Source organism: Oncorhynchus clarkii, chromosome 22, assembly GCF_045791955.1.
Source record: "Oncorhynchus clarkii lewisi isolate Uvic-CL-2024 chromosome 22, UVic_Ocla_1.0, whole genome shotgun sequence".
Lineage (NCBI taxonomy): Eukaryota > Metazoa > Chordata > Actinopteri > Salmoniformes > Salmonidae > Oncorhynchus > Oncorhynchus clarkii.
In genome coordinates, this window is record NC_092168.1 from 10,301,444 (window position 1) to 10,320,806 (window position 19,363).

At 44.3% G+C, this 19,363-nt stretch overlaps 1 protein-coding gene across 2 annotated transcripts in view; it reads right to left on the reverse strand.

Moving 5' to 3' along the window:
* The window catches only part of LOC139380335 (myosin light chain kinase, smooth muscle-like), a 76,355-nt gene extending 56,992 nt beyond the window's left edge, over positions 1 to 19,363 (reverse strand). Inside the window, exons 1-3 of one of the 2 annotated variants that reach the window (XM_071122951.1) lie at positions 19,144 to 19,363; positions 10,901 to 11,049; positions 4,271 to 4,427 (exon numbers count right to left, since the gene is read on the reverse strand). In XM_071122951.1, the coding sequence (XP_070979052.1) occupies positions 4,271 to 4,423 (153 nt within the window). In that variant the 5' untranslated portion in view covers positions 4,424 to 4,427; positions 10,901 to 11,049; positions 19,144 to 19,363. The remainder of the gene's footprint in view (positions 1 to 4,270; positions 4,428 to 10,900; positions 11,050 to 19,143) is intronic. The other variant, XM_071122950.1, reaches the window with a different exon arrangement.

Genomic DNA, 19,363 nt, shown 5'->3' on the forward strand with positions numbered 1-19,363 from the left:
TATAACAAGCATCTCACCCTCATCACAAACGTCCAATCCCAAAGGATAAGGAAGTGATGCATAAGGCGGGACTAGACTATCCTCATAGCAAAAATACACATCCATTTATTTCGATGTTGGATTTAGCATTGGTTTAGTATCAACAGTAATGGAAATACAATGTGTTAGAATTTAAAAAAAAAAAATATTGTCCAAAATCTTGTTTACATAATCACTGTATGAAGGTTAAAATGCCAAGACTGTTACACATTATAGAAAGAGCTAGAGAATTAGAACTGAAGGTATTGTTATTGTTGGTCCAACGTGCAGCACAGGAATGCAAAAGGTCTGTGTTTAGGAACTATAAATAATACAGATGTATCCATACTGTCAATGTGCCAGAACAGAAGTGGCCCAGGCGAGTAGTCAGTCTGCAGAAACAGTTTTATTTTTTAAATTAAAGATATTCAAGTTAGCTGTACTTAAATTTAAAGTACTATCAATATCAGTGGGTTATTATGCCCAAATAAACCAATTTGAACCATATGAACCCATAGAATTACATATTAGGGTCGCTGTATATGAACCTATATGATCGGTAGTGTATCTAAAACCAGAGTGCTAAAATGGGTGTCTAACAGAACAGTTCCCCCAAACTGGACCTCTCAACTCCAACAGTTAGCTCCATTCTCTCAGGAAACAGCTCTAGACTTGGTTGCCAAAGGCTTTGCTATCAATGACCAGAATTGTTTGAGGCTGCCATTATCATGCCATCTCAATATTTTCGGGGGGGGGGATTCAATACTGTGCTTCCTTACATTATGTCAGGGGTGTGGTCATGACAACAGTCAGAAGTGTGTATCCTTTAACATGGGAATTACAGTAGGCGGGTGAGACATACTTGAATCTATGGTAACTTTCCCAAAATTCCCAGGTTTTCCAGAAATCCCAGCAACCCAACTTGGATCCTTATGAATTTTTCCCTATTCACATTTCATCCAACACAACTTGACTTGATCTTAAATACATTTCCAGACAAATTCAAATAAACCCATAGATTAGGATGACACAGGGTGGAGGGATGAGCTTCCTTTGTGAGTGAGCTATACACGTGGAGCACAACAGGGTGCTCTGTGGACCTGTGGTGCTCTGTGGTGTTAAACATCTGTGGCCACAGCTCAATGGATTCTGACCGAGCGTCTGAGCTGCAGTCACTGTCAGACACAAAGTCAGTCCAGTTCTCCTCTAACTCCCTCAGCAGGCCCAGACTTCTAGCTCCATGCTCCTGCAGCTTCCCTGGCTCCGGCTCCAGCGGCATTTATCATTTCAATTCCCTTTGCCTTACCCACTGTGTTTTAGGAGCACACCACAAGGGTTTGCGGGCGGCGAGAGTATTTAGAGTACCAAGAGCCATTTGAGAAGGGGGGAAAAAAAAATCAACTAAAATGCGGAAGCTCATTGACGGCAACACAGGCAAAGATGGTATGTTAGAGAAGCCAGAGGAAGTTGAAGATAGGGGAGGTTTTTACATTCATACTGGATCTTGATCATGAGCACTGGTTAAAGTCCAGCCCGGTTTAGTTGAATCAACTTAGGAAACGGGTAGTTCAGATCCTGGATGCCGATTGGTTGATAGGCACTATTTATTGACTTTAAATTGTAGGCAAATGCCTGTTAACAGTTCCTTCCGAATTCTCTCTCCTTCTTGAAGACTTTACTGCAGGGATCATTAACTAGATTCAGCCGCGGGGCAAATGTTTATTGAGCGGATGGTGGGGCTGCAAATTGACTGACTATAAACAGATAGAATATTTGACTAAAACAATCGTTTCACACCTGGATTACATTTAAGGACATTGCCCTGCGTAGGGTGCCGTCTTTCGGATAGGACATTAAAGCGGGTGCCATTCAAAATCCCATGGCACTTATTGTAAGAGTAGGGGAGTTCACGGCGGTATCAAGGCTAAATTCCCAACCTGGCCACATTCCATCATGCCCACCTAAATCGGCATATATCACTCCTCACCGGATGTGTGGTGAGCATTCTGGCATGAAAATGGTCACCGTGCATCCCTGAGGTGGGTGCTACACATTGATGGTGGATGAGGTAAGTTTCCCCCTACGATGTAAAAAGTGCTTAGGAGTTCCTCAGTTTGAAGAAAAGCGCCATATAAATCCAATCAATTATTATTTGTATACGATCACATACAGAATGTCTCTGATATGCGTGGGAATACTTGAACAGATTTGAAAATCACTTGGAGCTGATTTCCTGATGTTTTTTCTATCTTATGTCCACAAAACATGGGGTTCCACCATACACATGGTGTTGGCCCGCGGGCCGCCAGTTGGGGAACCCTGCTTTACTTTATCGTTTCATAAAGAGGATGCAATTTGGATTTTTACCATGAGCCCCAGAAATGACTCCATTACTTCACATCAGACTCAAAGCAGAGACAGGGAAGCCGAATGAAAACCATGTGTACGGTGGAGGTGAACTCAAAGCGACAGGAGCCTGCTTTCTGTAACACCACAGTCTCATTAGTCACACATCCTTTCCAATCGAAGAGCGATCCCACACACAGCAGGGCCATAACGCTGCCTTCATGTCGTTAAAACCGAACCATGGATTACAGTTTCTCCTGGCCCGTAGACTACTTTCAGGGTGAGGAACCATCGAACATCAAGTTGTAAAATTCTGAACTTCCCCTTTAAAGAGGACTCATTCAAAGCATTAGCATTTGAAGAGAGCAGTAAGGTAAACATAACCAAAGTATTGATTGCTGCCATACTTTATCAATTGCCTGCTTACAATGTAAGTAAACCAATGTCATTTATTTTGTGTGTGAACTATCCCTTTTACATGGAAAGCAGTGGGGAGACTTGACAGGAACTAAGACCGGGACATCTGTTTAGCAGAACCGACCCTTAGGGGAGTGTCAAACATGACACGGGTACATGATGAAAGGGTTCCAAACACAGAGCAAAGCCACTGTAGAGAGTTTGTCTAGCTTAACTGACTGGCCATGCTGATGACATGTGCAGTGGACAGAGTTACATTTCAATCGTGCATTTTGGGGGATAAAATCAAGATCACAAAACCAATGAGCTACACTCTGGAGATATAGTTAGGAAATAAAATGTATTGGAGAAATGCATTGTGGTCCTGTGTAGAGTTCGGCACTAGCACATCCAGGATAGTGGGTTTGAGTCGCACTGTGGCCACCAATATGAACATTTATGCCCACATGACTAAATTGCTTGGATAAAAGTGTTGGCTAAATGGCATAAATTATATTATTCTTCCTGACTAGCATTTCACCCATGATTAACCTCAAACTTAATCCCGATCAACATGGATCTCTTTTTTCCTCATTTTTAAGTGTATTTAAAAAAAAACATAACCTACGCATCAATGATTTAAATGTTTGGTTAACTTCAAAACATATTGGGCAAACATTTATTTTTAAGGATAACAAGTCACCATCCATTAATCATTTTGGAAAATGGAAATTCAAGCAATCTTTGCCAAAAGGACCTTTGCGATAAATCAAGACCTGACAGTACCGTCTGCCAGCCTCAACTACATGTTGGGAAAAGCATTCTGAGACGGTCATTTTTTTTGTAAAAAGCCTGGTTGCTCACCCATGACCACACTGGGTGAGCTGATAAATTTGACACGGATGCCCAATTCCAAATCAATCCCTACGCACGTGGAGATACGAAAATATATTATAGGTGTTAGTGATATGGCAATATCTCCACCTTGCCCTTTGGATAGGCTAGGTGGAGTTCACCATATTGTTCATCTCCACAAGTGCATAGGGGTCGATTTGGGATTGGGCCAAGTCCAAACAGACAGTGATACTCGGAGAGGGATGCCAAGGAGAGCTCAGCACAGTAGGAGCCTTGGGCCTGCTAACAGGAGGTGGGCGGGGGGTCAACACAAGACCTTAACCCAAGGCAACAAAGTACAATTCAGCACCTCTACTCCAAACACAATGAAGGTTATACAACATGTTCAGCTCGCGCACACTCGGGTGGGTTGAAAATAAACATAACCGGTACAAAGTCGGGAGGGAGGAAAAAAAATTACATTTTTGGGTCCATTCACAAATTGGATCCCTCTCCTCCTTATGGGCCTAATCTTTCAATGTTTGCAGATATGGTGGAAGCCTTACCACTACACTGGTTATACCTATTCAGAAATGCTAACATCAAAGAAGATAGGACCAAGGGGAAGGGATACAGGGTTGCGAATTGGGACAGGCTTTGAGAGAGCGATTCCTACCTTCCCATCAAGGCGTGCGGTCTCTCCTGGGCTGACCCGGGCATTGCGGGGTGGGAGAGTGAAGGTTGGAGACTCCGGACTTGGAGAACCTCGGCCTAATGTCAAGCTGGTCTTGGAGATCCGCATTGTAGTCACAAGCTGCACATCCCCCATATTTCTGTAAAGGATATAATTACTTTTTTGTAAATTGTTTTGATAATGCAATTCACTTTTATAGGCCACATCCCCAATGGCATTCTATTCCATACGTAGTGAAGTACTTTTGACCAGGGTCCATAGGGGACTATAAAGGGAATAGGGACACAGCTAAAGGCTGTTTGGCTTCACATATTACAGATAAAATAGAAATATGTGATTCCTGTCTTTATATACCTTTCTCTTTAATCTAATACACCATTTGGGGTGTATTTAATACATCTCGCAACGTAAACCGTTAAAAGAACCAAACAGAGCAAACGGAATGAAAATGGGAAGGGACCTACCGGAATCTGTCCAATAGAAATGCTTGTTTGTTGCAAAATGTTCTCAGTTTGGAGTAAACATTTCCTGTTGCAAGCGTACAAACCTCTTTGCAACAGAATCGGTATAATGAATACACCCTGGTGTCGAGCCAAATCAGTAGACCTTATCAACCATAAAAACAATTGTGAATCAATGGATGATTTTTAACAATCATTACTTTTGCAAGTTTTGAGCTTGTTATTCTTATACACCTAGCTTAGCTTTGGAAGGCCAAGCTGTAGAGGTAGTTAAGGAAATATTAGAAAATAACTGCAACTTCCTTTTCCTGATGATTTAGGGGAAATACCTCCCATGTTTATTTTCCAGCACAGGCTTGAGGCTCGAACAGAAATGGCATTCTCAGACACCTTTTCAGCCCCCCGACCACATTTCTGTGACAGAGTCAAAGGTCAAATTAAGAGCAAATAAGCAACCCCGAAAAAAATATTCAACAAAAAAATGAATCGCCATATTTGACTACTCAAAGTTTCCTGGATCACAGTACGTGCTCAATCTAGCTCTAGCTGGCCAACATTTGCATCCCTGCGTATCTAATCTAAGTCATTAGAATAGCTAAATAAGGACAACACCCACATACTGTACTCAGTAGGTCCGACAGATGCCTTGGTCATTGTATATCCCATGTGTGGAATGTGTTAATCACCACCATGGTCACAATAGAGGAGTTGGGACAAGTACACGTGTTTTTATCCTGCCTGTTTTGAGACGCTAGATGCCTAACGCTGGTATAAAAACTGGACCTTCAGTCTGCAGCCATATGGAGCTGCAGCCGGTGCCCCCTGAGGATGAACGTGAGAGTGGCACAGGGTAGAAAACCATGAATGTTACCTCCACGAGATGCCAGAAGGGCCTGTTGGACTACTCTCCAGCTTAACAACAAGTACTGGTGGTATTAAGCAAAAGGATTTGATAATTCACAACCACCAGTTCCACTGGGAAACAGGAAAGGCAGTCACACCTTTGAGCAGAGGATGAAAGCTCATGCCGCATTTAGTTTCATTAATCTGCTTCAAAAAAAACGTTGCAAAAAAACACTTATTGTACTCTACGGTTCAATGGCAGTGGCTTTCAAGCATCAAACAAAGAACTTGAGCATAGCCTTTATTAGAATTTAATACAATTCATATCCCAAATCCACACAATGCCACGTAACATCACATGGGATTAATAATGATGTCAATACAGCTGTGTATTTGATGTGGCGTGTTGTAAAGCCCTCTTGCTCTTTTAGTGTTGTGAGAGCGGTGTCAGTTCAGGGTAACTGAGGGGCTTTGAAATGTGTTTTTGGTTGAGGCCCTGGTCAAAAGTAGTGAACTGTATAGGGAATAGGGTGCCATTTGGGACACAGGCTTTGCCATTGGGTTATTACCTCACAGACGTGGCATGACACAGTCAAAACATGACATTGACATGCCCTGTCAGCAAACAAAAGCATCACAAGAAGGGGAAGGATTTAGCTTGAGCTCTGGGCAAACATGAATCTAACAAATGAAGCTTGATTGGCCCCAACGTCAATGCAGTCTATCTACAAAAGGTTCTAATGTATTATTACTCTGTAAGTATACTAACAAAAATATTTTAAAAAGCAACATGTAAAATTTCAGTTCCATGTTTCATGAGCTGAAATAAAATATCCCCAAAATTTTCCAGACGCACAAAAAGTGTATTCCTCTCAAATTTTGTGCACAAGTTTGTTAACATCCCTGTTAGTGAGCATTTCTCCTTTGCCAAGATAATACTTCCACCTGACAGGTGTGGCATATCAAACTGATTAAACAGCACGATCCTTACACAGGTGCACCTTGTGCTGGGGATAATAAAAGACCATTCTAAAATATGCCGTCTTCTTTATCCCTAACAGAAACTCATTCTTCAATCCCAGGAGCCTCTTCAACATTATGTATTCTCAGAGGTTACCCAAAGTGGACCTTGTCGTTATATCTTTGGATGCCGAAAAGGACTTTGACCAAGTTGAGTGGTCCTATCTATTCAAGGTTCGACAGAAATGTAATATTGGAGATGAGTTCACAAAATGGATCCAGCTTTTATATAGGAACCCCTGTGCGAGAATATCCACGTACCAAACTTTGTCACCACAATTTAACCTTTATATAGGGACAAAGCAAGGTTGTGCGCTGTTGCCTCTGCTTTTTGCTCTAATCATTGAACCTCTCGCTCAGGCGATATACGGCTATAGTACTAAAGATAAATCTAAATAGGATTTCACTATACACAGATGACATTCTCCTATACAGTGGCTTGCGAAAGTATTCACCCCCTTGACATTTTTCCTATTTTGTTGTCTTACAACCTGGAATTAAAATATATATATATATATATAGATATATTTTTTTTTGGGGGGGGGGGGGGGGGGGGTTGTATCATTTGATCAAAATATTTTTTATTGTGACAAGAAAAAAAACTTGACCGTGCATAACTATTCACCCCCCCCCCCCCCCCCCCAAAGTCAATACTTTGTAGAGCCACCCTTTGGAGCAATTACAACAGCAAGTCTCTTGGGGTATGTCTCTATAAGCTTGGCACATCTAGCTGCTGGGATTTTTGCCCCTTCTTCAAGGCAAAACTGCTCCAGCTCCTTCAAGTTGGATGGGTTCCGCTGGTGTACAACAGTCTAAGTCATACCACAGATTCTCAATTGGATTGAGGTCTGGGCTTTGACTAGACATTTAAATGTATCCCCTTAAACCACTCGAGTGTTGCTTTAGCAGTATGCTTAGGGTCATTGTCCTGCTGGAAGGTGAACCTCGGTCCCAGTCTCAAATCTCTGGAAGACAAACAGGTTTCCCGTCAAATGTCCCTGTATTTAGCACTATCCATCATTCCTTCAACTCTGACAAGTTTACCAGTCCCTGACGATGGAAAAACATCCCCACAGCATGATGCTGCACCACCATGCTTCACTGTGGGAGTGGTGTTTTCGGGGTGATGAGGTGTTGGGTTTGCACCAGACATAGTATTTTCCTTGATGGCCAAAAACCTCAATTGTACCCTCATCTGACCAGAGTACCTTCTTCCATATGTTTGGGGTGTGTCCCACATGCATTTAGGCGAACACCAAACGTGTTTGCTTATTTTTTTCTTTAAGCAATGGCTTTTTTCTGGCCACTCTTCCATAAAGCCCAGCTCTGTGGCGTGTACGGTTTAAAGTGGTCCTATGGACAGATACTCCAATATCCGCTGTGGAGCTTTGCAGGTCCTTCAGGGTTATCTTTTATCTCTTTGTTGCCTCTGATTAATGCCCTCCTTGCCTGGTCCATGAGTTTTGGTGGGCGGCCCTCTTGGCAGGTTTGTTGTGGTTCCATATTCTTCCCATTTTTTTATAATGGATTTAAATTGTGCTCCGTGGGATGTTCAAAGTTTCTGATATTATTTTCTAGCACAACACTGATCTGTACTTCTCCACAACTTTGTCCCTGACCTGTTTGGAGAGCTCCTTGGTCTTCATGGTGCCCCTTGCTTAGTGGTGTTGCAGACTCTGGGGATTTTCAGAACAAGTGTATATATACACACACACTGAGATCATGTAACAAATAAAGTCCACCTGTGTGCAAACTAACTAATTATGTGACTTCTAAAGGTAATTGGTTGCACCAGATCTTATTTAGGGGCTTCATAGCAAAGGGGATAATACATATGAATGCACCACTTTTCATTTTTATTTATAAAAAGACAAAAAAACAATTTCATTTCACCAATTTGGACTATTTTGTATATGTCCATTACATGACATAATAATCTATTTAAATTACAGGTTGTAATGCAACAAAATAGGAAAAACTCAATGGGGGATGAATACTTTTGCAAGGCACTGCATGTAGTTACCAAACAATACCCCTCACTATTTAAAGAGAATTTCCCCCCTCTGATGCAAAAACTCAAGACAAACATACAATTTAAGAACTCTCCCGATTTCATTGCTCGGGAAGAATTAATGCCATTAAAATATAGTCTTCCTCCCACAACTGCTTTACCTATTCCAGAACATCCCAGTATTCATACCTAAGTCCTTTCATTAAACTGGACTCAATTATCAATCCATTCATCTGGGATTATAAAACACACAGGATAGGTAAAAACACCTCTGTAATTCCAAGATGGAAGTAGGATTGTCTCTCCCAAATGTTCTATTTTCATATTGGGCTGCTAACCTCTGCTGTTAAGTTTTTGCTGGATGATGCATTTCCGTCATCCAGTTGGCTTAGTATGGAGCGTGAGGATTGCCCCCAATTCTCTATTGGCACTGTGATTTTGTCACCTGTCAAGTTGATGTCACTTTACAGTGACAATGCTATTACATACAGCACGGTCCGAATCTGGAAGCAAATTAAAGTCTATTTTGACCTTACACCAATATCATTCCTGCTTCCTGTTGCCAGAAATCCCTCCTTTGCCCCCTATAACACCTTATAGCAATGGGGAGAACTAGGGATCAATACCATAGGGGATCTATATATAAACTCAGCAAAAACGTTTGTCCCTTTTTCTTCAGGACCCTGTCAGATCTTGATTGTAAAGGGTTTAAACACTGTTTCCCATGCTTGTTCAATTAACCATAAACAATTAATGAACATGCACCTGTGGAACGGTCGTTAAGACACTAACAGCTTACAGACGGTAGGCAATTACAGTCACAGTTATGAACATTTAGGACACTAAAGAGGCCTTTCTACTGACTCTGAAAAACACCAAAAGAAAGATGCCCAGGGTCCCTGCTCATCTGCGTGAATGTGCCTTAGGCATGATGCAAGGAAGCATGAGGACTGCAGATGTGGCCAGGGCAATAAATTACAATGTCCGTAATGTGAGACGCCTAAGACAGCCCTACAAGGAGACAGGACGGACAGCTGATCGTCCTCACAGTGGCAGACCACATGTAACAACACCTGCACAGGATCGGTACATCTGAACATCACACCTGCAGGACAGGTACAGGATGGCAACAACAACTGCCCGAGTTACACCAGGAACACACAATCCCTCCATCAGTGCTCAGACTGTCCGCAATAGGCTGAGAGAGGCTGGACTGAGGACTTGTAGGCCTGTTGTAAGGCAGGTCCTCACCAGACATCACCGGCAACAACGTTGCCTATGGGCACAAACCCACCGTTGCTGGACCAGACAGGACTGGCAAAAAGTGTTCTTCACTGACGAGTCGCGGTTTTGTCTCACCAGGGGTGATGGTCAGATTCACGTTTATCATTGAAGGAATGAACATTACACCGAGGCCTGTACTCTGGAGCGGGATCTATTTGGAGGTGGAGGGTGCGTCATGGTCTGGGGCGGTGTGTCACAGCATCATCGGACTGAGATTGTTGTTATTGCAGCCAATCTCAACGCTGTGAATTACAGGGAAGACATCCTCCTCCCTCATGTGGTACCCTTCCTGCAGGTTCATCCTGACATGACCCTCCAGCATGACAATGCCACCAGCCATACTGCTCGTTCTGTGCATGATTTCCTGCAAGACAGGAATGTCAGAGTTCTGCCATGGCCAGCGAAGAGCCCAGATCTCAATCCCATTAAGCATGTCTGGGAACTGTTGGATTGGAGGGCGAAAGCTAGGGCCATTCCCCCTAGAAATGTCTTGGAACTTGCAGGTGCCTTGGCGGAAGAGTGGGGTAACATCTCACACCAAGAACTGTCAAATCTGGTGCAGTCCATGAGGAGGAGATGCACTGCAGTACTTAATGACTTATGATTTTGACCCCCCCCCCTTTGTTCAGGGACACATTCCATTTCTGTTAGTCACATGTCTGTGGAACTTGTTCAGTTTATGTCTCAGTTGTTGAATCTTATGTTCAGAAAAATATTTACACGTTAAGTTTGCTGAAAGTAAATGCAGTTGACAGTGGGAGGACGTTTCTTTTTTGCCGAGTTTATAAAGATGCCATTTCTGCCCTGCAGTGAACAGACAATGACAGACTTCAATGATGACATCACCATGCGACGTGTTGCATTACAACATTCATGTCAACACAAAAAAAATATGTTTTAAAAAGGTACATACTTTCTTAATGACTTAATGTTTATTGTATGTGCAACAGAAAGAGGGAGGGTAAACATAAAATCAGAGAGAAGCCAACTCACTGTACTCTGTGTTGGGCTGCCTTTGCCGTAGGAGGGGCAGTGGAGGACCAAGGCCTGCCTCTGTTTAGGAAGCCTGATGCTTGCTCGTCGGAGGAATCACCACTGGCTACCCCTGGGGCTGGGTTTGTGAGCGTCCCTCCTTTTTCCTCCTGTTTGCATGGATAAAATGAGTTAAGGTAGCAACACATTATTTGTCTAAGGACAAACAGAGCTGCACATCTTCACATGGATTGAGAGTGATTGGTTCATTTGTTTATTGATTGAATTGATAAGTATAAAGTTGCTCCAGCCTGATTTTTTTTTAAATGGCCGATGATAAAACACAATAAATGCCCAAAGGTGTCCGATTTCCAATTTTGTTCTCTTTTTCCATTTGATTCTCAAAAGTCCATATTATGTTACTCTATTTAGCCTGTCAAATGATGGCTTACTTCCAAAAGAAGTCAGAGTCTTTGTTCAACTAACACAACATCGTGTTAAACACATCAAGGAAGAACACATGGTCTCGATTAAAAGTTAAATACTTTGTTTTATTCATTAGATTCTCTTCAGTTGGAAATCAAAATGAAAACGAGGAGAAACTGATGCAAACAAAATTGGAGTATAACCTCAGGTGGAATCTAAACATGTGCTTGGTGAGGACTAGAGAATGAAAACAGTTGTGTTGCTTGTATTGACTTTCCATCAGCCACAGGAATTAACATAAATGGTTCCTGTCTGAGAAAACATTTAATTGACAGGATGTGCAAGGCCTATAATAACCAACAAAGTCCCTTTTTGCTGTATAAACCATCAAGACAGGGAAAAAAACAACTGTTAGTTGTTATTCTGTACACAAATTTGACAAACAGTTCCCTCTAAGCATAGCACGAACATCAAAAGGCTGCCCTTAACTACAGAACTGTTGTTTTTCTGAATGCATTCTTCTATCCGTGTCCCAAATGATCCATGGGCTCTGGTCAAAAGTAGTGTACTATATAGGGAATAGGGTGCAATTTGGGATGCATGTTCTGTAATCCATCATCAGGATGCCATGTTGCTTGCCATCTATGAAATAATAACAGTGGGCCACTATCAGCAAAAACACAGCCAGACCTGTGTTTCATTAATTATTTATTGGAACACCAAGATAGGCACATTGGTGCTTTATCAGCGGACACATTGCAGAATGTATATTCAGTTTATTTGAGCTATGATGTTTTGCATGGCCCCGAGTCAGTCATGCTTCATACCTCACATTCGACATGGTCAAAGTAAGGTTCATACCCTTTAAAAACCAATATCAATAAAAAGAACCACGGCATAATAGTTCAGCAAGGCAAATAAAAATGCTTGCAATAGCTGATAGAAGACAAACCACTAAAAACGTATCAGTGTTATTGCAAACCCACATAACCGTGGCTATTTCCATACATAAGACTATTTAACTGTGTTAACCCTTAGATGTACAACATGGGCCCAGGAGGCCCACAGGAATATTGGTTCCATCCAAAGTACTCCAATACCAATGCTCCTTTCATCTAAGGGTTAAGTCACATATGCATACCTGGAATACCTGGCTGGGAGAGATGTACTCTCTCTCTGACAGTTTGGGGGACCGTTGCTAGCAATAAGCAAACACTTTTACATGGCCATGGGGTCATTCACCTTCACTCGAGGCCATTAGGGTGAGAACCCACAGCACATAAGGTATACACATTCCAAATTATACCCTATGTAGTGCACTACTTTTGACCAGGCCCTGGCCAAAAGTAGAGCACTATATAGGGAATAGGGTGCCATTTGGGACGCACAATGAATCACCAGGATGACAAACAGGTGTACAACACGGAGGGGACTGCAGTTAAATACAAAAGGACATAATGAAAGGAGAATGATGGGGACAAACTGGATAATCTTACTCAGAGTAGAGTCACACTTGTTGGAGCTTTTGGTAAACGTGACACTGTTGACTGACAGCTGGGGGAAACATGAGTTAGGAGAATTCTTAAAAAAAAAAAAAAAAACTAATAAAAAAATGATTAACAAATAAATAAAAACTAAGTCCATGATGTACATGGACAATACTACTGCTCGTCAATAGCATCAGGAAGCTCATAGGACAGGACTGTGATAAGGCTAGTAACAACCCGGTAACCCACGCCTCTCAACAAAGTACATCCCAAATGGCACCCTATTCCCAATGTAGTGCACTACCTTTGACCAGGGCCCATGCCTCATAACAGTTTCATTTGCCAACTGTGACTGTAGCCGAGTCATGTCATATCAAACCGTAATAATTAAGTTAGTTTTCCATAAATCTGTACTGTACTTTTGTTTATCCCGCACTGCTTTGCTTTATCTTGGCAAGGTCGCAGTTGTAAATGAGAACTTGTTTTCAACTGGCCTACCTGGTTAAATAAAATGTGAAAAATATATTAATATATATATATATATATTTTTTATCCACATGGGAAGATACCAGATTTCCTGCTTATTCCCTCCTGATTTCAGGATTCTTACAAATGGGATTTCTGGAAAACCTGGGAATTTTACATAACCTACTGTAACACCAACCAGCTCCATTGTCTGCCTGTAGTCAGTGTCTGGACAGGGAAAAGTGCTGAGCTAAGACTTCTGCTCCTACTCAAGACCGTCCTTAGGTTCTGGATGCCCAATAAAATAGCTGACTGCCAGAGCACAGCTGGCGAGTGAAGATAACTATTAGTGTTACAGTATTAACTGGACTTCTTGTTCAATCACCTGTGTTTCATTACTTATGGCACTACTCACGTCCAACTGATTATGGATCAAGCTCATTAAGAAGAAATTCAACAGGGGCCTCCTGAGTGGCGCAGCGGTCTAACATGCTGAACAGACTGGACACGTCGCGTGCGTCGCAAAATAAATGTAGAAATTCATGTTATTCAATTATTGCGCATGCCCCAACGAGCACTAGTATCTGGAGCATCAGCATTTGTGGGTTCAATTACAGGCTCAAAATGGACAGAAACAAAGACCTTTCTTCTGAAACGCGTCAGTCTATTCTTGTTTTGAGAAAGGGTATTCCATTCGAGAAAAGTTCAGTGTAGAATGTGATTAAGATTGCATCATCTGTGGATCTGTTGGGGTGGTATGCGAATTGGAGTGGGTCTAGGGTATCCGGGAGGATGCTGTTGATGTGAGCCATGACCAGCCTTTCAAGCACTTAATGGCTACCGACGTGAGTGCTACGGGGCGGTTATCATTTAGGCAGGTTACCTTCGCTTCCTTGGGCACAGGGACTGTGGTGGTCTGCTTGAAATATGTAGGTATTACAGACTCATTACTTGCCAGTTGGTCCGCGCATGCTTTGAGTACAAGTCCTGGTAATCCATCTGGCTTTGTGAATGTTGACCTGTTTAAAGGTCTTGCTCACATCGGCTATGGAGAGCGTTATCACACAGTCATCCAGAACAGCTGGTTCTCTCGTGCACGCTTCAGTGTTGCATGCCTCGAAGCGAGCATAAAAAGGCATTTAGCTCTTCTGGTAGGCTCGCGACACTGGGCAGCTCACATCTGAGTTTCCCTTTGTAGTCCGTAATAGTTTTCAAGCCCTGCCACATCCGATGAGCGTCAGAGCCGGTGAAGTAGGATTCAATCGTAATCCTGTATTGACGTTTTTGCCTGTTTGATGGTTCATCGGAGGGCATAGCGGGATTTCTAATAAGTGCCCGGATTAGTGTCCCACTCCTTGAAAGTGGCAGCTCGAGCCTTTAGCTTAATGTGGATGTTGCCATGGATTACAGGCTTCTGGTTGGGATATGTACGTACGGTCTCTGTGGGGACAACGTCATCGATTCACTTATGGATGAAGCCGATGACCGAGGTGGTATACTCCTCAATGCCATTGGATAAATCCTGATTTATTTGGCGTAAACTATGGCCAAACAGTAGCCTGTGAGTTCTGGTTAATAAACCATTCAATCGAGAACTCAATCCGGTTGTGGACAATTTTATTTATTATTTTATCAAGATCATTACTGTACTCTGCTAAGGTGGTTTGGGAAGTATCATGCCCAGTTAGAACTGCTCATTTAGGCGGGTGGTCAGATGAAGATGGAGGACTTCAACTAGCTTTGTGCCTCACGGACGATGCTTTGTCCTGTTTGTTGTTGCTTAGCCCGGAGGACAGACATGATTATGGGGTGTTAGTTGGAACAATGAGGCACTTTGGACACTGCTTACAACCCAAGCTGCTGGGCTAGATGCAGGCAGCCAGGGGAGCCGCTACGGGTGCTCGCTAATGACATTGAACGCATCACTCGGCAGGCATGCGCTCACATGCCCCCTCCGTGCAGAGCGAGCTGGCACGTGACCAGTTCACGCTCTACTACGGAGCTGCACACACAGACCCAGCTAACTCATCTCAAGTCATTACAGAAGCAAACAGTGGGGGCGTTTGGAGATACACCCACTGTGCGGGCTGTGGTGCAGAGCCTGGAAAGCCTGTATGGGTGACAAATGACTAAACTCATTTGTGCGATATCGCCACAGACCGCATGCAACACACACCCCGGCCCCATGGTCTGCTGGGGGTGTGGTCAGCCAGGAATTGCCCTATGTCCTCCAGAGCCCAGGGAAAGGGCTTGGGGTCCACAAAGACAGGGCAGGGAGGACCCCTGGCTCTCTTTACCAACCCCCATTATCATCAGGAAGGGGGAGAAAGGCTCCACTTCCCCCAAAAGCAGACAACTGCAAGCAGACGTAGCCTGCATTGTCAGTGGGCAGGAACTGTGTTGGGGACTTTTGTTACATCCCTGTCAAGGGGGTGCCCTGCACTGAGTCCACAGTAACTCCGGTGAAGTCAGACGTCGAACCAGGTTGAACTCAGTTTCAGCCCGCACGGTCACAGGTGAGCTGGTACCCATGAAAGGGTAGGGGGCAGGACAGTGCATCATCCTGTGTGGGTAGCAGCTGTACAGTACCCCATGTACCCTGGGGTTGGACTTTCTTAGGAGCACAGGCTTCCAGCTAGGCCTAGACAGGGGCACACTAGCTTCCAGGGAGGGCCTGCAGTCACCAATTACTCATGGCTGCCCTGCCCCTCCCCCACATCTGTGTGAGACCTTCCCCCAGCTGCACACTATAGCTAAGCCCCCACAGCTTAGTGTGACATTCCCCCAGCTACCTCAATGACACCTCCCCCCCAGCCCAGCTACTCCAGATAGGAGAGGACACTGTTGGCAGTGAAGGAGATATGGGAAAAGAACTGTGACTGTCTTGACCCACAGCAGCAGGAACATCTGTGGCAGTCATTGTTCAAGTTCTGAACAATGCTCTGAGGATAAGGTGGGTCAGACCCACATGAGATAGACACCGGCAACGCTCTGCCCATCAAGGGCAGAGCAGGTACAGCATGACCTGCTGTACCTGCATGGCATGAGAGGACTTCAGGAGAGGACTTCATCGAGCCCTCAGACTGCCCCAGGGCTGGTTCCTTAGGGGGGCAAGCTGAGGTTCTGTGCAGACTACAGGCGGCTGAATGAGGTAACCGGGAAGCATTCATACCCCCCTACCATGCGTCAATGAGTCGCTTGATCTGGACCTCTGCAGCAGCTACTGGCAGGTGCCCTTATCCCCAGAGGCCAGAGCTAAGAGAGCTTTTTCCACCAGCAGAGGTCACTGGCAGTTCAAGGGCCTTTGCAACGCACCAGCTACTTTTGAGAGGTTAATGGACAGGATGCTGGACGGCATCTCCCCGAAAGGAGTGTGTGGTCTACCTCAATGACATCCTTGCCCACGGCAGCTCCTTCCAGTCTGCCCTGGGAGTGCTACGGCATGTGGTGGAGTGCCACTTCATGAGGAGAGAGGTTCTCTTTCTTGGAGCACAAAGTGGGGATGGGTGGGGGTAATCAGCACCATGGAGAACAAAGTGGGGGCTGTCCGAGACTGGCCTACCCCCACTGACCAGCAGCACTACAGGAGGTTTGTACAGGGCTGCTCCAGTTGCGCCGGTCCCCTAAACCGCCTGCTGCCGACAAGGCCTTGACATGGACAAAGGGGGACTTCAACACCCTTCAGCGTGATCTGATCGAGGCCTCCATGCTCGCCCCCCACAAGCAATGTGGGAATGGGTGGGGTGCTGGCCTAGGTGGGGCCAGAGGGGGGAGAAAGTGGTGACTGACTTTCAGCAAGACATTCAACAAACATGAGTGCCGCTAGTGTCACTTCCAAGTATTACCTGGGTGGCCTGCCCTTCATGGTAAGGACTGACCACTCTGCCCTCCAGTGCCTCAAGTCTTTCAAAGTGCCAGAGAGGAAGGTCGCATGCTGGTTGAAGGAGCTTCAGTCGTAAGCCACTCCAATGCCATGTCCTGCAGACGGGTTCCACCACTGAGCAGAGAGAGGCCCGTGAGAGAGCTGTGTACGGAGGAGGGGGCCTGTGCCATATGTCACGTGCCTGTCTGCTGTGAGCAGCAAGTGGTCAACATGGCTGAATGGCAACGCTCTCACCAAAGGGCTGTGGTAAAAGTTCGGGGCTCTGCGGCTGGCTACGGGTGTGCTACAGCAAGCATGGAAAGGGCCAGCTACAGGAGAAGAGAGTTGGCAGGTGGTGGTCCCCAAAGCACGGCAAGAGGCTGTGCTCCAGGGCATACATGGATGAGTAGGGACTGGACACTTTGGGGTCACAAAAACCCTCTGCCGCCTCCGTCAAGGCTTTTACTGGGGGCAGCACAAGAGGGATGTGAAGGACTTTTGCCGCCGCTGTGACAGCTGCACAGCGAGAAAGAGCCCTTTAGGCCGCTCTCACACACAGCTCCAACAATGTCCAGTCAGGGCCCCCATGGAGACAGTAGGAGTGGATGTAATTGGTCCATTCCCCACCAGACAGTGGAAACCACTGGGTGCTCACAGCCATGGACTATTTCACAAAATGGCCTACGCTCTGCCTGACCAAGAGGAAGAAACCATCGTGGACGCCCTCACAGCAGTTACGTTCAGCAAGTTTGGCGCTGCGGAGTCCATTCACAATCAGAAACTTTGAGTGCTGCGTGTTAGCCACCATGTGTGAGCAGCTGGATATTCTCAAGATCCTCACTACTCCACTCACAGGGCAATGGCTTCATGGAGTTCTTCAACAAAACGCTTGCACAGCAGCTGAACATCTCTGCCAAACACCAGCATGATTGGGACACGCCCGTGCAGACAAAGGAGACCTCCGGTTTGCTTCCGAAGACTTTCTGTGTTCCCTCGGAGACGAGGGACTTTGAGGTGGGTGGGTGTAGCGACCCACATAAACAACTGTGTGTCCCTAAGTTTTGTTGTTCCTTTATTGTGGTGCACTTTACCAGTATCCGGTCAACCTGTTGTCTGCCAACCAAAGGAATGTCTGGAATGTTCTGGTGCCAGGTGTCCTTGTGGTTGGTGGAGGGAGGCAGGAGGTCAGGCACTGCAGGTTGAAAGACCATGCTTGCTATTGTTTGCTCTTTTTTTGCATCCTGACAGAGAGTTGGAAGCCTGTTGTTGTTTACTGATTTATTTGGAGTAGACTATGGCCAAAACAGCAGCCTGTGAGTTCTGGTTAATAAACCGTTCAATTCGATTACTCGATCCTCTGTTGTGGACACGTATTTAATTATACATGTCCTCCAAGACGCATGATAAGTTACGTCATCCAATTCGTATTCTATTGCATGACCGGGGAATATGTATGATATTGTACGACTGCTATTCCATTCATAATGTAACCTAACGTAACGTAATATATCATACTAAATGGAGTGACACAGATTTAAGTACAGAATATAAAAAATTGCCCTGAGAACATCTTGAAATAAAACACACATGATTTTCGAATCATCTACTGCAAGGTTTATGTAGAATTTGAAACTAAAAAGCAAAAAATTAAAAGCTCAACAACAAGAACTATAGATTGAAAATATTGTGGTAAAGTATTAGGCTATTTTAAATAATTCAGTAGAATAATATCACTAGTAATTTCACAGATTAATTTAAAGTAATAAATAAATGAAAAAGTCGATGTATTTGAAAATGGAAATTCATACAAACAATTGTAAAGTCACATCAATAATATAGTAAGCTAAATCAATAACCTAAGGAGGCAATAATAAAAGTTATCTACTGTCATGATCAGAGTTCCTTCATTTGAAACATTTATGCAATAGCCTACCATGATCAGAGCAACCTTTTGTAGGTGCAGTGATATCCCAGAGTTACAGGTAGGCTGAGACAAACATTTTCAATATTTCAGTTGGACTTACCAAAACAGCACGTTGCCAAAATAGCGTCTCGCCAATATGAAGCGCTGCTCCTCTGCTCTAACTTTTCACTCTGATGAGATAAACTTCTCCTAGAACAATTCAGCAGAGAAAATGTATTGCGCTTTCAAAGACAGATGGGTCACTCATCCGTCGGATGTATCGCCGTCTACTTTAGTAAAATCTTGCGGGATTCGTTGCCAGTATCAAACTTTTTGGCGTC